Source organism: Cardiocondyla obscurior, linkage group LG20 (genome assembly GCF_019399895.1).
Source record: "Cardiocondyla obscurior isolate alpha-2009 linkage group LG20, Cobs3.1, whole genome shotgun sequence".
NCBI classification, from domain to species: Eukaryota; Metazoa; Arthropoda; class Insecta; order Hymenoptera; family Formicidae; genus Cardiocondyla; species Cardiocondyla obscurior.
Window position 1 is genome coordinate 2,076,322 of NC_091883.1, and position 22,588 is coordinate 2,098,909.

The 22,588-nt window shown below is 43.4% G+C and overlaps 1 protein-coding gene across 14 annotated transcripts in view; it reads left to right on the top strand.

Moving 5' to 3' along the window:
• Window positions 1-22,588, top strand: part of LOC139110408 (CUGBP Elav-like family member 2) — a 396,946-nt gene that overhangs the window by 32,697 nt on the left and 341,661 nt on the right. For 12 of the 14 annotated variants that reach the window (XM_070670188.1, XM_070670186.1, XM_070670182.1 and 9 more), the window contains exons 2-3: window positions 14,406-14,505; window positions 18,900-19,082. In XM_070670188.1, the coding sequence (XP_070526289.1) occupies window positions 14,406-14,505; window positions 18,900-19,082 (283 nt within the window). Of the gene's footprint in view, window positions 1-14,405; window positions 14,506-18,899; window positions 19,083-22,588 lie in introns of those variants that run through there. The other 2 variants (XM_070670198.1, XM_070670197.1) reach the window with 2 other exon arrangements.

Consider the following 22,588-nt stretch of genomic DNA (forward strand, 5'->3'; position numbering starts at 1 on the left):
ACTGCAAGACGGCCTAAGGGATGTCCGCAGGCGTTTCTCCGTATCACGTTCTCTTTCGCCGTCCCTCTCATTCGCCCCCGCGCGATTATTCTCCAATATAGGGTTTCTCTCTTTCCGACAATCCTCCTATTCTCTTATTGCTCTCTCGTCTCTCTGGCCGTTCTTCCCTCTGACCATCGTCATTTTCAAAGTAAATTGGCTATTGCGAGATACGGCGCAACAAACGGTTTTCCGGGAAATCCGTCTTAAACCATCGGACTTACGAGAGATCCAAATCGTTTGAGGATCCTCCCCGGTTAGTTTAATAATTATAATTGCTTATGAACAAGAGTGTTTTCAATGAACTCCGAAATAAAATACGTTGACAAATATAAATGATGCATTTAAATATATATATATATTGTATATATATTATTTTAATAAATTTAATATCTATAAAATAGCAGCAATCGTTGAATAAAATTAACGTTTATATTAAAATAGTATTTGCCTCGTGCTTTTCACTCATTATATTATTTATCTTAATTCAGAACGTTGGACTTTTGACAGTAATATCGAAATCAATTATCCTCGGTGGAGAAGTTACGGAGCGAATTAATTCGTTTAACAGCGGAGGAACCTTCACCGACGGGGACGTTCACCAGAAGACCGTTAAAAGGATTAAAAAAAAAAAAAAAAAAATTTTTATTGTCGGAATACATCGGCCCGACAGGCTTCAACGACGGGAAGCTGGAGATCAATGTATCCGGAGCGTTTACAGAGCGTGTTTGGGAGTGAACGACCAGAGAGCGGATAAGATAACCTCGAGATCCGTGCTTGCGAAGTGAATTACCGAGCAGCTCCGGCCCCCCTCACCCTCGCCGCGATTCGCGCAATGAAATTCTCACGAAAGATTTTTCTGGTCTACGATGTAAATTTAGGATATCGGTAGCAAGAAGTTCCGCCAGTATCTCGAGGCTAAGTGCGGAGGTACGATAATTTATAGTTTCTCCTTCTCTATGCTTTCCACCGCCGCTTCCCTTCAGCCCTACCGCTGCCCTGTATTATTAATCCCGCAAGATATCGAGCGAAACACGGAATCCTTGCAGAATTCTTCACGTGCAAAAGGAATAGTGTCATTAATAATCGGAATTACCTTTTATCTCGGTAAATTGCCCCGCGCACTTTCCGTCGTGTCTCCTCATCAATTCCTTCCACCATCTTTGAGGAATTCCGCGAGAAATATGCAGAAAACAATTCGGTGTGCAACTTTTGCAGCGTCTCCTAATCGCGTGAAACAACGAAGTTGCCTAGCTATTTAAATTTTTGGAAATTAATAAATCGAGGGTATCGCAAACGTATTATCTTGTATCAAACGAGATCGCGTACTAGAATCGATCGATTTCGCCCGAGACTCCTCGGCCACTCGCGAAAGATCGCGGGTGGAAATGCGCGCCTCGTCTACTTTTGAGATTATCTTCTACGGTAAATCTCGTCGGTCTCATTGCGGTAGATTCAGTTTCAGTCTGAGGAATAAATTTATCCGGCGCCCAGCGATGGCAGTACAGAGGAAAAGGGCCGCGGCGTACAAAGGGAAAGGTGGCGGAAGTGGAGCGAGTCACGGGCAAGAGAGACGTTCGCACGTTACTCACTTTAGGAATACCTTAGCGGCTCAATCCCAGCCTGAAGGCACGCGGTCCGTCGAAAGAATGGCTCTAAGCGTGTCGGAGTTGCTCGAAAAAGTGAGAAAACGAAAGAAAGAGAGAAGGAGACCCGCGGGAGCGATTTCGCCTTGCCCTCGAAGAATTTCAATAACCACTTTTATTTCTATTACATTCGGGCGAAATTTTCTCGTTACCGCGGGTCCCCAATTGTCATTATGCCGAAAATAAAATAAAATAAAATAAAATAAAATAAAATAAATATGAATCAAAACGAAACAGCTAACATGAGTCGAGAACGTATTCCGATTTTTGGAAGTCTGACCCACCCATCGATTTAAGATCAAATTAAAAACCAACGAAAATACACTATCTTAGAACGTATTCCTCATCGCTCCGAAGACAATTAAACGATTCCGATTAGAGTACGTTAATTTAATAATTAAAACGTAACCTCAAATTGTTTCGGTGTGCCGGCAACCGGTATTTTCAAAATCGATTTTACAACGAGTCGCAATGGTAATTGATATTGATATATTCTCGTGGAAAATATTCCATCGTACGTATCAATTTTCCGTTACTGATTTTTAAACGAACCTTAAGCGAAATATCAATTCTTGACAACGGAAATATCGGTTTTACGGAAGGCGGAATATCAATTCTAAACAAGAATGCCAATCCATCGCTATCAATATAGAAAGAAACACAAAATCGATAGAACGCCAAATCATTTCTATGTGTATTACAATTATATACGTACATATACGCCTGTCATTTTATCTACTTACAACCGCGTTCAGCACTAATATAATTTAATGCTGCAAGTGCAAATTTCTTTTTTTTTTCTTTCAATTTCACGTAAATAAGCATTTTAAAGGAGTTTAAGTAAAATAGCATGTATTTGTTGGGGAAGTTGCTTCGTATTTTCAGTAGAATCCATTCTTATCGCGGCAGCGGCATATGCAAATTACTATTCTTATCGGATTGAATGAGAATAGATTATACGGAACGAATTAGATTATACGCGCGCGGCACGAATAAAAGTGATTTTCTCCCGGGCTTCCTTCGTCGATTCCGATACGAGCGCGAAGTTCGTCGGTGATTTGTGCCAATCAAATAGCACGCCAATTTGGCGCATTCAATCCGGCGCACGCACGCGCGACTAAACTTTCTCGATGCAACTCGTGCGAACGTGCGAAGAAAGAAAATGCAGCTTGGCAGGCCGTCGCTCACGCGAGCATTGAAAGATTATCGTATGAAATTTATTTGAGGGGGCAGCAAATTCTCCCTGGCACGTGTCAATCTTCGAGGCCCGCGCTCCTTCGCATACTGCGGAGTTTACGTTCCTCTTTTTATTTAATTTTATTTATTTTTTTATTTGTTTTTATTTTTATTTTTTTATTTTTTTATTAATCGCGAAATTGTAAGCGAAAGCGTGAAAGCGGATCGAATAACGAGCCACGTCAAATATTATCCGCGATCTTATTTTAGGAGCGCAAGACGCGTGGAAAAAGCTGAACATGCAAGAATTATTGACGATCCTTCCTTTTCTCTTTTCCGCGCAGACATTTTCACGCGCGACACATCTCGGGTGTAATGAAAAAGTTCTTGTCAATTCGTTATCGCCGGCGAGATCGAAACGTGCTTCAATTTGCACCATTCACCGTGCGTGTCGCCGAGCTTTTCTAACGTATCTGTGAAGAAGAAGGACGCCGCCGATCGCGCGAATGCAACGAAAGATTATCCGTGCGAAATTTATTCGATCGCGCGAGATTGCCGGGGACGTGGCTGCTTTCCTCCGCGCGCCGTCTGTATTAGTGGATCCCACATATACGCAAAGGTTCATATACGGCAACAAATCAATCGGACCGTAACAACTGTCACGTCCTCGCGACGTAGAAAATGCATTATAATGCATCGTGAAACGTGAGCGCGATTTCAATCGGCAGGCGCGAATTTATGGCAGACCGGGATCGCGTTCGGTTGCTCTAAATTGATTCTCGCAAGAACAACAGAGTCAAACTGTGCTACGGTTAACTTTACAAACCAGGTCACTTTGATACCACACGTGCAGATATCGTTCCCAATTTTCTAACACTTAGAAGATTTATACGTCCGTACGCACATTTTATCAATATTTTACAGAAAATTAATATAACCGAAAAAAACGTTCTTTTTCTACGCAGCCGTTCAAAAGTTAATAATTAAAATTAAAAAAAAATAAAAATAAAATAGACTTCTCGAAATCCGATCAGCTGAGCTCGCGACTATTTTACCACGGCACTAAACCAGTCGCACGAAATCTAATCTATGGAAATCAGGCGGAAGACTTTCTCGCGAGTCTCAAGATGCAATCACGGCGATCTCTGAACCGGTATTGCATCGATAAACGCACCTATGAGCTTCACCACAGAGGCTGTACGTAGCGCATATACGTTTTCTTACCACACGTCGCTACGTATATCCCCTGAATATGATGTCCCTGCACGGCATAACCGCGCTGCGAAGCATTCCCTTTGAAGTACGTGCCCCGATCTCATTTTATGAGAAAACATGTAGCAAGGGATCTAATATTATCGGGGCAATAAGTATATCCGAGATTGCTCGCGATGTGCGCTCGTTCTCTGCCAGTGATCAGCGACGGGGCGTTCGTAATAAGTATGCGGTAATTCGGAATTTTTCGAATAACCCGGCGGGATTCTCGAAAAATCACATGTTTCCGATATGCGCGGCCGTGTGTTCCTCATAACGTGAGCCAAGCGAACGCAATTTTCCACGTTCCATTCGTTTTATTTTCGCAATAACCTCGAGAGGGGGAGGGGCTGTTATAATTTTTCGTCCTACCGCTTTTCAACGAAATCTTCTTAGATTCATCTATGCTGATTTAATCGTAGAGGAACGGCTATTTTTGGACTCTCTTCGCAAAGAGTACGGTAGGGTACAAGGTACGGAATAAAGCAGGCTTAGAAGTTGATGCAGACGTAATAGATAAAAGATGTGCGAAGGGGAGAAGATGTAAGCAGCCCGGGTGGCAGAAAAAGCCGAACCCGAAGAGAAAACATATTGTTTCTTCTACAGAGAGGAGGATAATAGAGCTCTCCTGTCAGATCGAGTTATGAAGTTATGAAAATATGAGACGTTCTATATCCTTCTCGCGGATATAAAACGTTTTATATATTTTTTTTTTCTTCCCTCGCCTCGCTAACAATGGGATTGACACGTGGGGAGGCAACGCGAAAGAATTTCGATTACAGGGTGTTTATTAACGAAATATGTTCATAAAGTACGTAAATGAAGAAGACTATTAATTAGTCAAAATTCACGTCCGCGGCACGAATTTCCAGTCGATAAAGAATGCGGTTTTTAGCCGACAGTGCATTAATTCCAGCCGTTTCGCGGCAAACGAAGCGGGCACGCCGAGTTAAAATAAGAGCGAAAGGAGAGAAACCGGGTGTTATACCATGAAAACGCACGAGACCGGCCGCGGACGAAATTGCCGGCGGTGCCGCCTGCGGTCGGCGGCTGTTCTTGTCGTGTCGCATGCGAAGATCGGGTAAAAATAGAAGAAGAACAAAGTGGCGCTCTTTATGCGTGTCCGGCTGGTAAACACGCCGTGTATAACTGCATTGCGGAAGCGACGACTTCCGCGCCTGCAGGAATAAACGAGTTCTACTTGTCGTAGTGTCCCGCGGGTTTCTTTTCTTTTTTTTTTTCTTTTTTATCTTTTAAAACGTAATTTCGCGAGAGGTAAGGTGAGGTACGAATAAGTCGTCAACCTCTGCCGTATTCGTTTCTATAATGTGGAGCCGTTTGCAATTAGTCCGCGTTATCAAATGTTTGCCCTATTGTCAAATTCAAGTATCTAATTAATGTATTAAGTACGTTATTACTAGAATAAATAGTCATCGACCAAAACCCTTATGTGTCTTTTCTTTTATACCCTCGTTAGTTACAAATAAAAAGCGCACTCCCTAAAACAGCGTAATATATTATACATTTTATTTGCAAAATACATTTGCTCTCGCGGCTTGGTGCCATAAGTTACCCGACAGATACCTTTTCCCTCTGTGCTTTCTACCGTGGCGAACGCAAAACTTCCGACGTTGTTCCCCTCGTATCGAAAGCGCGCATGCCGGTATATCGGGAATGACACGCCACCCTTGTCTTATTCAGCGGACATTTCTGACGTGTTTCTCGTGAGTTTCGTATCAATGATGGAGCACGGCCGTCAATTCCGCGATAGGAGAGAGCTCCCGTGGATGTGCCCTATCGAGTTTCCATTTTCCGGACAGTGTGCCTCGCAACGTATGCCGCCGTTTACTTATTTAGCCGTTATTTCACCCTCTCGCTTACCGGCCACCGACAACCACCACGGAGCTCCGCCAACCGACCGACTTTTCCTTCCCTTTGGCAGCTCAAGATGATACTCTTACGCGAACGGTGAAATATTTAACAACTCACTTTTTCGATTGCCCGCGCTTCACTCTCTCCGACATTTCTACATTTCTGACCCTTTGTCCAGCCGGAACGTTACTTCACGATCGTCAAATAATTTTCAATCGCAGCGCAACGAATTGTACTATCTTAATTTATTCGCGACGATTAAGCGGATCGATAATAATAATATTTAATCGCGGGAAATAAAAGTGCAACATTTCTGAGTTAATTACGGTTGTACGTTTCCATTGGTGGAACCTATGCCGCCGAGGGTATTCTAGCGTGACACATAGTTCAGTGGTTAACATTAATGCCTCTTCAATTAATGGCATCTATTCCAGATATGTTGTATTCATTGAGCAACGCTTTGAGTCAACCGATAGTCCCGGGTGTAACCAGAAATTCCGCGTAATATCGCCAAGGGCCACGCATGCCGCTATAACGTAACTATCCTCAAACGCCACCAATTCGATAACCCAATGAACATGTTGACGAGAGAGCGCATCTATTGCGCACTATTCAATCGCGCGTAACTAATAAAGACAATATAATTCATTGTGAAAAAAAAAGAACGTGGATCAAATGCGATTTTATTCCGAATATTTAGAGAATATTATTTAATTTTTCAGACAAATTTCGATCGAATTATTTTACTAAAAATATATAACGTACATATTTGTCGGCTGTTTAATTAAAAAAATATTATAAACCTCCTTATGCTTCGCAGTTACGTTGCGCATATATTACAAATAGGTGTAAGATAATGCGATACCGTTAATGATTCGAATAAATTAACAACCCCGCGAGATAAGAGGATTAATGGGACGGCACAATTGGAGATAATCGCGGAATAACTAAAACGTTATGGGATTAGAGGGGGCGTCTATGTTTGGCGGGCGCGAAGACAGACCTGTTTGTCATTCGCAGTATTTCGCGAGGCGCGGCTTTATACAATTTCTTGAGCGTGACTGTAATTCTTAGGTTACACAGCGCGCGAGCTCTATTAGCTTGCAACACATGCGCGCATGTCGGGTGCATTTGGGCAAAATCCGTTAGTTCAACATTCCGCGTAGTCACGTGGCGCATTTACGGCGTAACTTTCCAGATTAGATCTGGCGCGCTACATACGTCTATATCCTCCCTCCACATGTGGACCCGAGTCGAGTAAGAGAGAGAGAGAGAGAGAGCTGGGAGGTCGCGGCGAAGTAAAAGGCGCCGCGAAAGGGTAGCGGTGGGCGCGCAAAGCCGCTTTCGGAAGGGAATATTCGTTGGCAAAGTTTACCGGCGAAATGAAGTTGGTAAGTTTTTAAATTTCACCCGTGCCAACTCCGGAATATAGATCCTTGGGTAATCTTGCGCGAATGTCCTCGCGCCCACAATGCGCGCTCCGGACCCCCGTCGGATTCTCACCGCCGCGTCGCTCGAAACTTTTATTCCCGCGCGTAATAAATCTAAAAATTTATCGCACGTAATAAGCGCGTCAAAATTTATTTGCGCGAGCGCGCGAATTTTTTGTGGCGACTCCCAATTCCTTTTTTCCTCGGGGAAACAATACGTTTCTTTCTCGGCGCGAAAACGTCGTGGGAGGGACGTCGGGCGCCGAGGATTTCAGGGCGCCCCGAAATCGGCGCGATATTGCCGGCGACGTGCTAACGGTCGGTATATTGTGCGCGAACGGTTCGCGAATGTAAATGTTCTTAAAGAGGACCGCAGGGCAGCCTCCTCGGGAGGAGGGAAAGGGGACTTCACCGAACTCATTTCGCATTCGGCGCGTTCCTACCTCTCGCGTTGGCGTATTTGTTAATAATTCCCGGAAGATAGTTCGACGGCGAACGGTATTGCGGTAACGCGGCGCGGACATTCGGACACGGCCCGAGGGGCTGTCGCCGTCGTGGCGGTCCAGCAGCATCCGATATCCCTTCCGTACCCCCTTAACCCCGCTCGCCCGCCGCCAAGGGCGGAAGGGCTTGCGCTTAGTTGCGGCTTAATGTGCACCCTCCTCGCAAGGCGCACGTCGTCGCGCTTCGAAGTTCGCTTATGCGATGGTGCGGGCGGTTAGCGAACTTAAAGTCAATCTTGGGTTATGCAAACGCTTATGCTTGGTAAAACGTTCGCTGCGGGCGAGATTCCGGTAACTCGCCGGAGAGAAGGAGAACGCGGGGTAAAGCAGAGGGAGGGCGAGAGAGAGATAGAGCGAGAAAATTGGCTCCGATATAGGGCGTTTTCGAAAGTTAAAGGGCCCCATCTGCCAGTGATTTCGCAGACTGACCGTTCCAACCTAATCCAACCGTAGCTTCGGGGTTATTGATGGATTTGCATAGCGAGGGGAGGAAAGAAACATTGAATAGACGGCGTACACGGTGGTCTTAATTGGATCGAATTGCGTTCTGGCTGCGGTTCACTTGCTTGTCACGTATTGTGCGCGTGTTACGTCGGCGCATATCATTGTTATAGACGATCGTTACATGCTCAGTTGTACGTGTAAGCTGCGATTTTTACGAACGAATCGAAATGCGCGGAAATCCACCCAGAGAAAATGTTGGTACGGGTACGAAAAAAAAAAAGAAAAAAAGAAAAAAAAAGGAAACCCAAAATCTATTTCGATTTTTACGACAGAGTTTAGAATTTTTCTCGTTTCACGTACTTGTTATATTAAATTTCACGTTTATTTTGTACGAGTTATTATAAAATTAAAGAAAAGCGATACGTTTTGCACTGCAGATAATCGTCTAAATTTACCTTCAAATCAGATGGGCAGTTAGTATTTATTACGAAAAGAAATTTAAATCAGCTAATCAATTTTACCGTCTAAAAATAAACATCTGGGCTAATCTTATGTAAATAATTAAAGATCGATTGTCTGACATAATTACGAAATAATTTCGAGCCTTATTAGAGATCGAAGAACGGCAATTTCGCGATGGTTTGTGGTCGATAGACTATCCGTTACCATGGCACGCGAATGGTAAATATCGTTCGACCAGGTCAAGCCATGTGACAAAATCAATTCAAGTGATATTTTATTTTATGTTTCTCTGTATGTTTTAGTCTTCATATATATATAAATTTTTTTTTACCAACGGTTTCGACACGGTTTCAAAATTCCTCTCGAGTTACATGTATCGGTTACATCAATCTCTGGACAGCAGCGTGCAGCTTGCATCATCGCTTCCGCGTCAAAGAGCAAAGAGGACCGGCGGTTGCTCGCGACAAGGTACGCTAGCCATGCAAGAAACGTGATTTCAATTGAAATCTTCGGTCGAACTTCTCGCGATCATTCGTCTTTGTCTCGGAAAGCGCGAGTCATACGTAAATCGAAAAAAATCCCGCATTTCTCTCGCCTGACTTCGACACACGGACGCATTTCCAACAGAAATAGTGTTTTCTCATGAAAAAAAAAGCGTTTAAACGTTTTTTTTTCTTTTTTTTTTTCATGAGAAAACACTTTCCACGTTTATTTCGCTGACGTTTTTTAATTATCGAAAGAACCGTTCGTTGCCAACTCAATTCGTTACCAGAGAATCACATAATTTTTTCACGACTAACAATATATAATTCTAAAAACATTTCTTGTTTCTTTTTTTAAGTAAATGTAAAATAAATATTCAATACCGTATTTTTTCTCTCTTTATCTATTTCCCGCTCATTATTGCAGCGTCTTTGTGCAAAATTAAAAAAGAAAAGAAAAAACCTATTCAACGAAAGAAAAAGGGAACAATGAGTTTATAGTGGCAATGCCGATTTAATCGATTTCTATTTCGCGATAATCCATAGACTCTGTCGTTATACGTATGCGCGTTATTATTAATAGTTCAGAGAGCGAAATATACATATTACAAAGTTACTATTTCAATAGATTAAATGCGCGTTTATCGATTTCGGCATTATGCACAGTTGGCTCGCAAAATGATGCCGATTCCACGCGTCACCGAGCGTTAATCACTTCAACCTGAATAAAATTACGGGTCGTTTTGTGTGGAGCGTCCGTGCGCTGAATTGTGCACCACTAATTACCGTTGCGTTCTCGCCGTTGTTATCCAACCATGCGGTGGACGAATACGTGCATTTATCTCCCCGGTTTTAGCTTTGCGAATCTCTTACGAATAATAGTCCGGGAAAGACCGTCGTTAAAATATAAAACAAATGACGCTGAACGAGTAAAAAGAAAGAAACATCCCCATTAAAGATATTAACAGATTTCAATCTTAATCGCTTTACCGTACACGTACATTTTGCAATTTGCCATTTTTTTTTTTTTTTTTTTTTTTATTTTTATTTTAAAGAGACAAATTTATCACGTGTGACGAATTTCTCGCGCTAATAAAGTAGCATTGCAAATCTATCTCGGTTTATTTGTCCTCGTATTTACGCGAGCAAGTAAAACCCGATTCTCGCGACTATCCGAGTACCAGAAATATATTTTTACGTTTTTACATTATGCAAAAATAATTTGGTATTATTAAGACTGTTGATTATTCGTGCAATTTTTCTGCAATCACTACGCGACGAAGAAAATGTTCTATGACCTACGTTTATTTTAACAGCTGCGTCTTTGCGACGTATAGACTCAAACATTACGAAAATAGAATGGAATTAGTGCCAACAATATTTAAATCTCGGTATTAATTAAAAATAATACATTTTCGTATTGAGAGAAAATATCAGTGCTGGGAAATGTATTGATTGTTAATCGCGTAATATTATAATAATATAAAAAATTACTTGAACACGGGCGTGATTGTCTTTCATAATTAATGGATGGATATTACAACCACGCGCGTTTATTGTATTCGCGGCAATAATATTCGTTCCTCGCCGAAATGTTAGCCGCTCGATAATTGTGGCATTCATATTATTTCTAGCGCCTAATTGGCTGATTATTTGAGCCAAGTTTCCCAGCTGTAGTCAAACAATGCGTCGCGCATCTTCAGCTTTTAACGCTTTGATGCGCGACACCAATTTACGAATCTGTCGCTCGTGCTGAATGGTATGCCTCGATGAATTTCGCGGCAATCAAGTTAATTCCTCTTTTGGTAAATGCTACATTCTGTACTAATATGCGGCACTAATGAGGCATTCGCGATCCCCTTGTTATTTTAATCGAGCGGCCAAAACGCGACGCGAAGAAATTTCGCTTCTTTCATTTCACAAATCTTTTTCACGAAACTATATTTAATAATATACATATATATATTATATACGTTTATTTTTTTTTTTTACTGACGTATTTCGAATCTTTCTGAACCTGCATCCATGCAACTGATATTTTCTACTTAAATATTTGACAATTACGCAATTCTACGTCCACTTGCCTTTTTTTTCAGCTCCCCGCAGCCTCCTCTCAGCTTCCGTCATCATTTCAGTCAGCTAATCCGTTATTGTCTTTAGCAGCCATCTTTGCTCTCGCATAATACAAGCACAACACTCACGGATACGCGACTAATTATTACCGCGTACTTGCATTGGTCGCAAGAATCGCACGACTTTTCTAACGGCACTCCCAACATGGTGGCGACAGTCCGCGAGACAAAAGATCGCTTCTAATGTGATCGACGACTCATTTACGGTTTGCTAGGCGAATTATATTCGACTCGGCGACAACTACCTTGTCTTCGGTCGCGAATGTCGCAGCTTCGATGCTCGCGATGTTTGAGACTCGTCCCGGAACACGACGTGATCGGGACATGAAATACTATTTCATGTCCCGTGATCGGGACATGAAATAAAATCGCGACGACTCGCCCATTAATATCGACCGACGTGGAAATAGCGGCGGTTTGCGCAGATGATTATGTATTCTCCGGGCGAGTTGACGACGAAAATTCGCGAGTAATCAGCTGTAGAACGAACGAATATGCACCCGGCCCGCACGTACGCCGATACTCGTCTTCGACACGGACCATGGAGAAGCGCCCGGCGCCATGTTCGAGTGACGCGGACCAACGACAGGACGGCATCCGACGCTGAGCTGCGCGCGCGTCTGACCTAATTATTCGCGGATCCGAAACCGTTGCGTGAATTACCGCGTCGTGATTGATGATGTTTCCGTCCGATTTCATACATCGACGACGAGCTATCCAGTCGGGCCCAGATGATTGTGCGCAAACAAATCCGCGGACGCGAATACGGAACCTCTGTATTCCCCGGGCGAGTTGGCGATAAAAATTCGCGAGGAACCGCCTATACAACGAACGAACGAACGTACACCTAACTGACCCGGCCCGCAGGTACGCGGATACTCGTCTTCGACTCGGACCATGGAGAAACGCCCGATGCCGAACTGCGCGCGCATCTGACCTAATTATTCGCGGATCCAAAACTGTTGCGTGAATCACCGCGTCGTGATTGATGACGCCACCGTCCGATCTTGTACATCAACGACGAGCCATTCGCCCGGGCTCAGATGACTGCGCAAACAAGTCCGCGAACGCGAGTACGAAGCCTCCGTATTCCCCGGGTGAGTTGACGATAAAAATTCGCGAGGAACCGCCTATACAACGAACGAACGAACGTACACCTAACTAACTCGGCTCGCAGGTACGCCGATACTCGTCTTTGACACGGACCATGGAGAAGCGCCCGACGCCGAGCTGCGCGCGCGTTTGACCTAATTATTCGCGGATCTGAAACCGTTGCGTGAATTACCGTGTGGTGATTAATGACGCCACCGTCCGGTCTCGTACACCGATGACGAGCCATCCAGCCGGGCCCAGATGACTGCGCGCAAACAATTCCGCGGACGCGAGTACGAAGCCTCCGTATTCTCCGGGTGAGTTGACGACGAAAATTCGCGAGGAATCGCCTATAGAACGAACGAACGTACTCAGCTGACCCGGTCCTCACGTACGTCGACACTCGTCTTCGACACGGACCATGGAGAAGCGCCCGACGCCATGTTCGAATGACGTGACCAATAAAAAGACGACGTTTGGCGCCAAGCTGCGCGCGCGTCTGACCCAGTTATTCGCGGATTCAAATTTATTACGTGATCACAGCGTCGTGATTGGTCGATTGGTAATTAAGTTATCTCGCGGTTCATCTCGATGACGCCACCGTCCGGTCTCGTACACCGACGAGCAGTCCGGCCGGGCCCAGATGACTGTTCGGAAGCGAGTCCGCGGACGCGAGTACGAAGCCTGCAAGGACCAGCTAGGCGTCGAAATAACAGTGAGGTATTGAAATATTCACGCGAATTATCGCCAGAAAGACAATTACGGCACAATTCGAGCCCTCGGTGGTACGCGGAGGCTCTCGAATACTTTCGAGAATCGGTCGGCGCCAGCACGACGAACTTTCTCGACCAATTACAGTCCGCGTAACGGTCTTTTGCAAAAAGTTGCAAAGCGGCTCTCAAGACACCGCCGATTACGATCTTTCACCGTGATTCTGTATGATTTGAAGCCACCGAGATCGCGTATACGCTCCGAGATACCGTTTCACCTAGCTGGTCGACCGCCCGCGAGCGTCGCGGGGACGGAGAGATGCCTCTGAGATTTCTTTATAACAGTACGCTCGTTCGAACGAAACATGATGACATACGACGTTCACGTAATTTATCACCGAGTAGTAATGCGCACCGCGAAGTAATTATTTTTCGCGACGATCGTCAACGACGTCCCGAATCGCAGATGAGATACGTATTTCTCGTCGGACTCTGAGTTTTTCGCCAATCTGAGATGCTCCAAGTTCAATTCGGAGTGACGATCTATCGTCGACGATATATCGTCATGGTCGTCGAGCCATTTGCACAATTAGAAGCCATTTTGGGACTGTTAATAATTCGCGGAGTCGCGAGTGCGCGTCGGTTTGTCGGGAGTGCCGCAGTAAGTGTCGCGCGTTTTTCGTAGCAAATATTATTCGAATGTGCGTAGTCGATCGTACATTGCACGTATGCAACAACGGAAGCTGAGAGGAGGAGGCCTGGGAGGCATCAGGTAACGTCGAGGCGACCTGGAGGTAACGCATTTTTATTAAATTAATTTTATCTCATACGTGCACGATTTCTTTCAGCAGCTCTCGCATTGCAACCCTTTGTTTTTCTGTTAAATGTTTAAATATTAATTCTGCACGGTGCTAATTTCAGCATTGCTTTTTGGATTAAAATATCGTACCTTGACAAAACGGTTCGATGAGGCTGATAGAAAAAAAAAGCCTGAGAAGCATCGGATAACGAGCTAGCCATTCAAAGGTATTATCATACGTTTATACGTTTTCTTTCTTAAATATGTATGTCTTTGCACAACAATCTTAATACTACAACCCTCTATTTTAATCTCAATTGTTTTATCATCATTTTTGCACGCTGCTATTTTCATTTATGTATTTTAGATCAATTTGGCGTACTTTGCATCGACAGTACACCTTACGGAAGCTCGAAGGAGACGAAGGAGGCCTGGGAGGTATCAGGCAACGTAGGATTTATTCAAAGGTATAGTCACACCTTAATGAATTTATTTTTATCTTGGATACGTGCACACGCTTTACCGCATCTGTTTTGGTGGGTCTGAATTTAAAAAAGGTCTGACTAATGCAGGAAGATGTAATATCTCATTATCCACTGTCTTAAAATTAATATGTGAAGATAGATTAATCAACTTAATACAAATGCTAATCCTGAATTACAATTATATTCCTGATAAATTATTTTTATTTAATAGAGAAATGGTAATAATTATTGCCTTCACAAAATTAATTCTAAATTATTATTAATTAATTATAATTATATTTATGTGTGAATAATAACGTTATTTATCTTCATAATGCGTCAATTCCGGTTTAATCTTTGGTAGTTTATCCATTTAGTTTATAATTTATTTAATGACTATTTTTAATCAATGTTCGCTAATTTATAATTAATATTAATGTATTCCAATATATAAAAAATAAAATTGTAATATAAATCGATATTATTTCAGGTAAGAATTGATAGAACATAAGAGAAACAGCATCTCTATAATAATTATAAAAGGAGCTCGATGACACGAATACATCTGGTTATCAACTGCAGTGCGAAATTCATTTATAAACGATTAATGATCGGCGTTATGATGTCGCGCTTGATCGACACGAGTTAGCTTCTTCCTGGCGAAGTTGTCATGAAATATTTACGTAATTGGTAAACAATGTTGCGTTAGAGAGCGAGTTAACACAAAATCTCTAAATCTCAAGGGACTACGGGTTAGCCGGCTTACTAGTTCGATCTCGTGATATTAGTAGGATCTCTGAATAATTCATTTCACGTTACAGTGCCATTAGTATCGCACTATACAGAATTTGACGTAGACAGTTAATTTGACGCATAACGACTGAGATATTTAGCTGCACTGGGCATACAATTATACGGCTTTCGTTTCCCTCTGTTCGTAAACGCCAGTGAACGCTCCGTATGAAATAAAAGTTAAATTCTGGCGAAAATCTAAACTTTATCTTGTCTATTATCGAATAGTATAAACAGGTCATTAAAAAAAATTGTAATTTGTTAGGTCGTTAGTAATTAATATCAATGCGAATAAGTTTTTGTAAAAACTGGAATATTCTGAACACTACGACAAGCACCTGTGTTCATTAAATTTATTTGTTTTAGTTTATTAATATGATAGCGTGTGTCGACTTGTTCATAATTAAGTATGCAATAATGTAATCTTTTATAAGAACCTTCGATAGTTACCCTTGTTACCGTCGTTACATGCTTACGTTTGTAATTTTATAAAATAATTCTCGGAGAAGAGCCCCGGGACTATTTTCACGACGTTCTCCGACACGTACTACTCGCATCCGCTATCAGACGCGGCCGATCGATCTGATTGAATCGCGACTCGGACGTGTCCTTGGTGCGTTTGCGGGAACACGCACAGTGGAGGCAAATGAAATTCCCGGGCTGTCGAAAACAAGTTTTATTTCGTGGCACTTCGGTCCGATTGGGGGCCGCGAAGGGGCGTTGCGGATTGTTGCGCCAGGCGAAGGGTTGCGGCTCGACGTTACGAAGAGACGGAGTCGAGAGAAGAGGAGGGTCGACGGAGTTCGACGATGGGCGACGAGAGTTTCCATTCTTCGATGAAACTTCTTGGCAACTCGTTTGAACGCCACGACCAGCCTCTCCACTTTCTTCCGGATCTTATTTTGCTCGCCGCCGTTGCCGCTGCCGCTCGCGAAACTTTTCCCCGATTTCTCGGAGGTGTAACATAATATTTTCGCGGCTCGGCTGGGGACCGCAAGAACCGCGCGTTGGAATAACGCGGTTATCGAGTTCCGGGATTTTAACGTTATCAAATTCGTTATCGTGCTCGAAGCGATTACGAGGTTAGCATCGTGACGTTTTGCCCTTCGTAAGCTCTCTTGAAAAATCAATTATTGTATGTATTGGCTGCTACGAAAAGATCTATTAGTTAATGTACGTGTGTTACGTTTTCTCTAAGCACTTGTAATTATTTTATAAATTGCTTTCATAATTTAAAAAAATTCTCGTTATAAAATACTGTCATATATTACTTAAGTAGTGTAACTACTGCCATATAAAATTATGCAACGTGATTACTTTGTACACAAATACGCGTTTCAAACAAAACAATTACTACTACACGTCAAAATTTTCTTACTTTGTTGAAAAAGAAAGTTACAATTTCGCAGCCAATACAATAAAGATCAAAGACGATGTTTGTTAAGCGGATTCACAATCATTTAACGAAATTGTTACGCGACTGGGATCTCGCCTGGTAGTGAGAGTCCACGTTGGAATGGCGAAAGTGTGAAAACACGTTGTCGGCGGACTAATTAAATTTCTGCATTATTACGAGGACGGCCGTTCCCGCCACTCGGCGAGTTTTAATCTGGCGGAGTAATATCTTAGGCTACATTAGGTCTTACCCTTCGCGCCGACCGGTAGGGTGGCAGTCGGTTGAACGGGAAGATAAGGGGTGCGAGAGGCCCAGGCATAAGCCGTCTGCCTGCCGGCTAATCAATGATTCAACTCGCCAATTACGGGAGCTCTTCGAAAAATATCCTCCCTTTTCCCGTTTCCCCGCGCCTCTTGGCGCGCCTGAAATATTCACGGATTCTATCTCCTTTCAATTCTATTCCTACCACCTTTACCGCTCCGCTCGTTTTTGACGCATTTCGGAGCCTCCCGCTTCAATCCTTTCTAAACGTCCGTTTACGCCCGTGACGTGGAGTATTGTAGCAATATCAACGTTACTTATTCATAATTCGGTGCTGTAGTTGAAATAGTTTAGATAGCTCGGTGCTTTTTTATGTAATTGGTTGCGCACGTGGATTGTTACAGCGAATGTTAATGCGATATTTATGACGAATAAGGAATTTTTACTAATTCTGTATTTATTTAAGAATATGCGCCGAGGTAAAACTTGTAAAACTCAGTTGTAAAAAGTTTTATTAGAATTTAAAATAATTTTGACACAATGGAATCTCGTTATCTCAAATTATCTGTAAGACGTTTCTCGAGAACAAAATCGATGTTATCTTGAAAATACTTGTCGCGTCTTCGTTATTCTGCGTTTGTTATCGCGAGATTTTATTATATTTAGGAATGTTAAAATGTTTCGATTACAAGAGTTTATCCTCGGCGTACTGCGAGATGGGGGAAGGGAGCTCGTTTAGAAAAGTTCCCCCGGCCGATCAGCAAACGGCCCCGCGTACTGTTCGCGCTTGAAGACTATTCGCTGCTATTCCTCCTCGAATTATTCTTTCGCAATTTAATCAACCGGTTATAAAAGAACTTAGCTTGACCTTACAACTTTATTTTTGCATCCCGGCGATTCTCACTGGCTCTCCGTTTTTCCTTCCGCGGGCGCTCTAAATTAAATTTCCTTTACCTTCGACGCCCAGGTTTCGTGAGCGGGAGGAAAAACGGTCGGAGGACAGCCGGGGGTCGCGGCTAAGAGGAGAGAGAATCCGGAGAGAGCGAAAGAGAACGAGGCGCGAGAGTGAAAAGAGCGAAGAACGGAAGATAGTAGAAGAATGATGTAAAAGCGAGGTCGGATGGCAGAAGAGGAGAAGAAAGCAAAAATAGAATGTACATAAAAAATACACGGCTGCGAGCGGTAGCTGCCTCGGCTCGCGCGGCATGAAAGATTCACTAGTTGCCCTCTTATTGCAATCTTCGTTCGTGGAATTCTCGCGAAATTTAGCCACCTGCCCCAGGACAGAGAACGGACAACCCGAGCCCTCCCTTCACCGACGTACACGGGCCCTTTCTTTCTTCCGCCGCGTTTCATCTTAAGAAGACGTCCTCCGAGCCGCGCGCTACGACTAGCATCAGAGACACAGAGGCTGCCTTGGCCCTTTTTTCCCTCCCTGCGCCCGGAATGATTTTATTAAATTTGCTCTTATCATTCTGCTCGGCGGTGGCGTATTGGCCGAGACGACGGTGCCTTTGCTTGGGAACGGAGCTGGATACGCAGCATTGTTCCTTTTATCATAGAGACGTACGACGGTATCGAGTAAAACGCTGTACGCTAGATTGAATCAAGCTATGTATTAGACCGAACCATTATGTTGCATTCCATTGAAAGCATTTTAAATTAGCGACCTAACTCTGAAGTCCATTGAAATAATTATTTGCGTTGATCACGAGGAAGAAAGAATGAGTGGAGAAATAAATAAAATATATTCTATCGGCGCAACGAAAATCTTAAAGAATCTACTTAAGTTTATATAACTGATAATAGTAGCTTATGCTGTAAAAAAAATTCATCGAGCTCCTTATATAACAAAAATATTGCTTATGTATATATATTTTTTATGTAACTAACAATATTCTGTTTTTTTTTTTTTTTTTTACATTTAAATTTGCGGTCGCGCGTGCAGTGCATCAAGTCTACCAAGTGCCTCAAGTTTGTCAAGTGCTTCAAGTCTATCTACTGCATCAAATCTTAAGTGGATAAGATCTATTCAGTGTATTCAAGGGATCGAGCTGTGCATCGAGGCGCGGACTGCAACATTCGGACCGGGACTTCTACGGCTGGTTCAACATTGCCCTGGTGCGCTAAGGTAAGCATTCACGGAAATGAGCACGAGGGGAGTGTATTTCGCGAGGGCAACGCGCGTGAAACGACTCGCCGCTAAAGGGTGGCAGGGGGATCTCGCGGAGGGGGGGGAGGGCAGAAGGGAGAAGCTGAGGAGCAAAGAGGGTGACGCCGACGCGGCGACGGATAGTTTGCAAAAACTTGGTTAAGTCGCTTACAAAGAGGCAAAGTGACTGAGTCGGAGTAAAGCGAAACGCCGCGGTAACTTCGGGGCACTTCGTTATAAAGTTCGGAGTTGAATAATGTATTTTTATTATTTACCCGAAGCATGCCGCGGTGCCGGCCGCGGTGATATATCGGATAAAGTCGCTTGTAATTTCCGGCGAGCGTTAACTTCCCGCCGAAAGAAATCACACCGGATCACGAACCGCAACTTTCTTCAACGCGGGGATATTTATACGGCCGTTCGTGCGGCACGCAGGACGTGTTTATTTGCGAAGTTCCGCGCCCTCGTGCTCATTAAGATTTTGTAACCATCTGTATAGGTATAATTAAATTAATGTCTGAATTGCGCGTAGGAGATAAGACCCGAATTAAAATCCTGAAAGAGTAAAAGCAGCAAGCTCCTCTCGGAAATTTTTTTTTCCCCTTTAAAGTTTCGAATTTAAAATCGGTAATTAATGCTGATTAGCTGCAATTACAAGTGTCCCAAGTATCAAATATCAAGCGGCTTCGAACGCGTTCTCTTCCTCCCCGCATGAAACGGTAATTAATTCACGTATCTCGACGTGGGAGTTACTTCTCGCGAACACGAAACACGCATGAAAGATTGAACGCAGACGGCGTTCTCGCATTAACTCTTTAGTGGACGCGTCAAAATTAAAAATATAATAGGACATACAAAATATAATCGTGCCATAAATAATTTCAAAGTCTTCCGAAGAAGAAAAAAAGTCGTTTTTCCAGAACGGGAGAAAATCTGGAATGCGAATATGCGCGCAACTATCGAATGGTTAAGCAGTCGAAGCCGCGAAAAACACCGGTCGTTTAATGATACATCATCGCTTTACACTATTTTATGAAAAAATGCACCACGTTCATCGGCGAGCGATTAGCTCGTGTGACGTACACGCAAAGTATAAATCTTGAGGCATGACGCAGATTTAGGAGGTCCGTTCGCCGAGTTCGTTGCAGATCGATCTGAAAGAACGGGGTCGAGTCGCGGTCTTTAATTTACGAGACGGTTGAGTTAAATTGGAGAACACCTCCCCCTCCCTCTTTTTTTTCGCCAAAAATTCTTCGGTTTTAATTCCGATTGTAATTGACGCTCGGTCCATACACTATTGCCTTATGTTTACGTAACGACTTTAGTTAGTAATTCGCCTAAGTCTAAAATAGTCTACGCGCTAGCTGGATTAGTTTGCTCCGCTTCGTTGCATCCGTGGTTGAAAGTAATGAGAAAGAAACAAGGAGAGAAAGAGAGAGAAAGAGAGGAGGACAAGAATTTTTTTCGTATAAACGGTCTATGCAGCCTCCTACTTTTTACTCTCAATTAATAATTTTATTAATTTAAAGACGATTAATATGTGAGAAACTATCGCGAATAAGTATTAATACGTCTCTCCAGCTGAAAGCTACCAACGCGTATTGGGAGTATCGAAACATGAAACGCTATCAAGCTACGGTTAATTAGAATGCCGGTACCTTCGGAAATTTTCGGCCTTTGAGAGACATCTCGTTCAAAATTTTTTTTTATTCTTTTTTTTTTTCTCCTCTGATCCGTTTGTACTTTCGCGACTCAGTCGCGAACTCATACCTATGCACACACACGTGCATCTATAGCAAACGAAATGGAATTTTAAAAATTGAATCACCGAGACTTGCGCTTTTGCGCTGCTGGCGTATTACAAAAGCGCGGGGGGCAATTTCATTCATACGTAATAAGATGGGCGCATCTGGTGCCACGCAACGTAACGGATGCCTTGTCATCGCTTTTCGGAAAGGCCGAGCTGTTTTCGATATTAAGGCACTTCGCGTTATTTATAAACTATCGTCGTCTCTTCCTTACGGACCCTTTGTCACACTCGCCCGTCCACTCTTTCTCTCTCTCTCTCTCTTTTTCTCTCGCGTTCTCTTCCGGTATTCGGGTCGAGAACAAGCGTATTAGATATTCCGTTATAAAGAGGCGGCGTAATACCATACGGCCACCAGGCCGGGCGCGGGTGGGCGAAACAGCGCGGAGGGTCAGGATGAGGGAATGGGCGGGAGGGGAGGGGAGGGGGGACCGGTCGTGAGGTCTGCTACGAAAATTAGCATTTTTTCCATGCGACCGACCTGCGTAGCTAATATCGCGGATATAAAGAGGCAAGCGAACGGTGGCTGGAGGGAATCCGCGGCGAAAAGGGGAGAGAGGAGGGATAGGGAGCAACCTGAAAAAAGCAGGCGTATTTACTGCGGAAAGATTAACGTGTAACGAGCTACCGTGAACAAGCTGACGTTAAAGCTTTTTACATAAACGCACGCCCGGTTTTTGATCGCGCTCACGCTTCGCCAATGTCCATGGATACGGGGCTCTGTGATCGTTTCATTGTGCCTCCTACGATAGTACACGCGATTGCGGAAAGAGAGAAAAAAAAAAGGGGGGAGAGGGCTTACTATCGATTTTCCCCGGAAACAACGCCGAGCACTCGCGTGTTTGCGTCTCGCAATTTCGAAATTGCAAAGGTGTCTCTATGTAAAAGCAAGAAATTATAATTAGTTCGCACGTTACTCGGAAAGAAAAAAAATAAAAATAAAAAAAAAACCCCTCGCAATTTTTATAAAAGAGCCGTTACGGGGGATAAAGCTAAATAAGTACCGCCGTTTTGGGGAAAAATTGTTCTCTTTCATCAGATTTTTTTTATAAATGATTTTAATTCTAAATTGTATTTTCTCAACACGTTTTAAATTTTATATACTTCAAAATTGTATTCTTGTTTCTTTTTTTATTTTTTTTTAAACTTTTAAAGGTTTGAATCATTAAAGCGTACGGCAAAAAAAAATGTGTACCTCTTGATTAAACGATTTATAATAGTTTATCGATAATTATCGGCAGGAATCGGAAGTTGTCTGACGTGCGTTCGAAATCGTGTCGGCGGATTCGCGGGCTATTTGTCAGATTAATGTAATTCGCTCTTTAACGCTCGTAATTCGATGGGTTTCGCCGATACCTACGTCGCGATGACGGTGAAATATTAACGTGGCGGCTGGGCCCGATGTATCATGCTCATTTCGCGAAAACCATCTCGCACGCTGAAATGGCGCGGCCGGGTGACGAATTGCAAAACTAGATAAACGCTCCGCGCGACATCGGAACGCACGGGCGCGCTCCCTCGCGAATTCGCGGCCGCAACATTTACTATCGGCTAGCATTTAATAATTGATTAATCGAATGATTACGGGAGGGATCGAATGATAATGCTGCATTATTTAGGGTAATCAACCTACATTATTGAGTGTCCGGCGAAATGCGGTTAACGCCATGCATGTTTG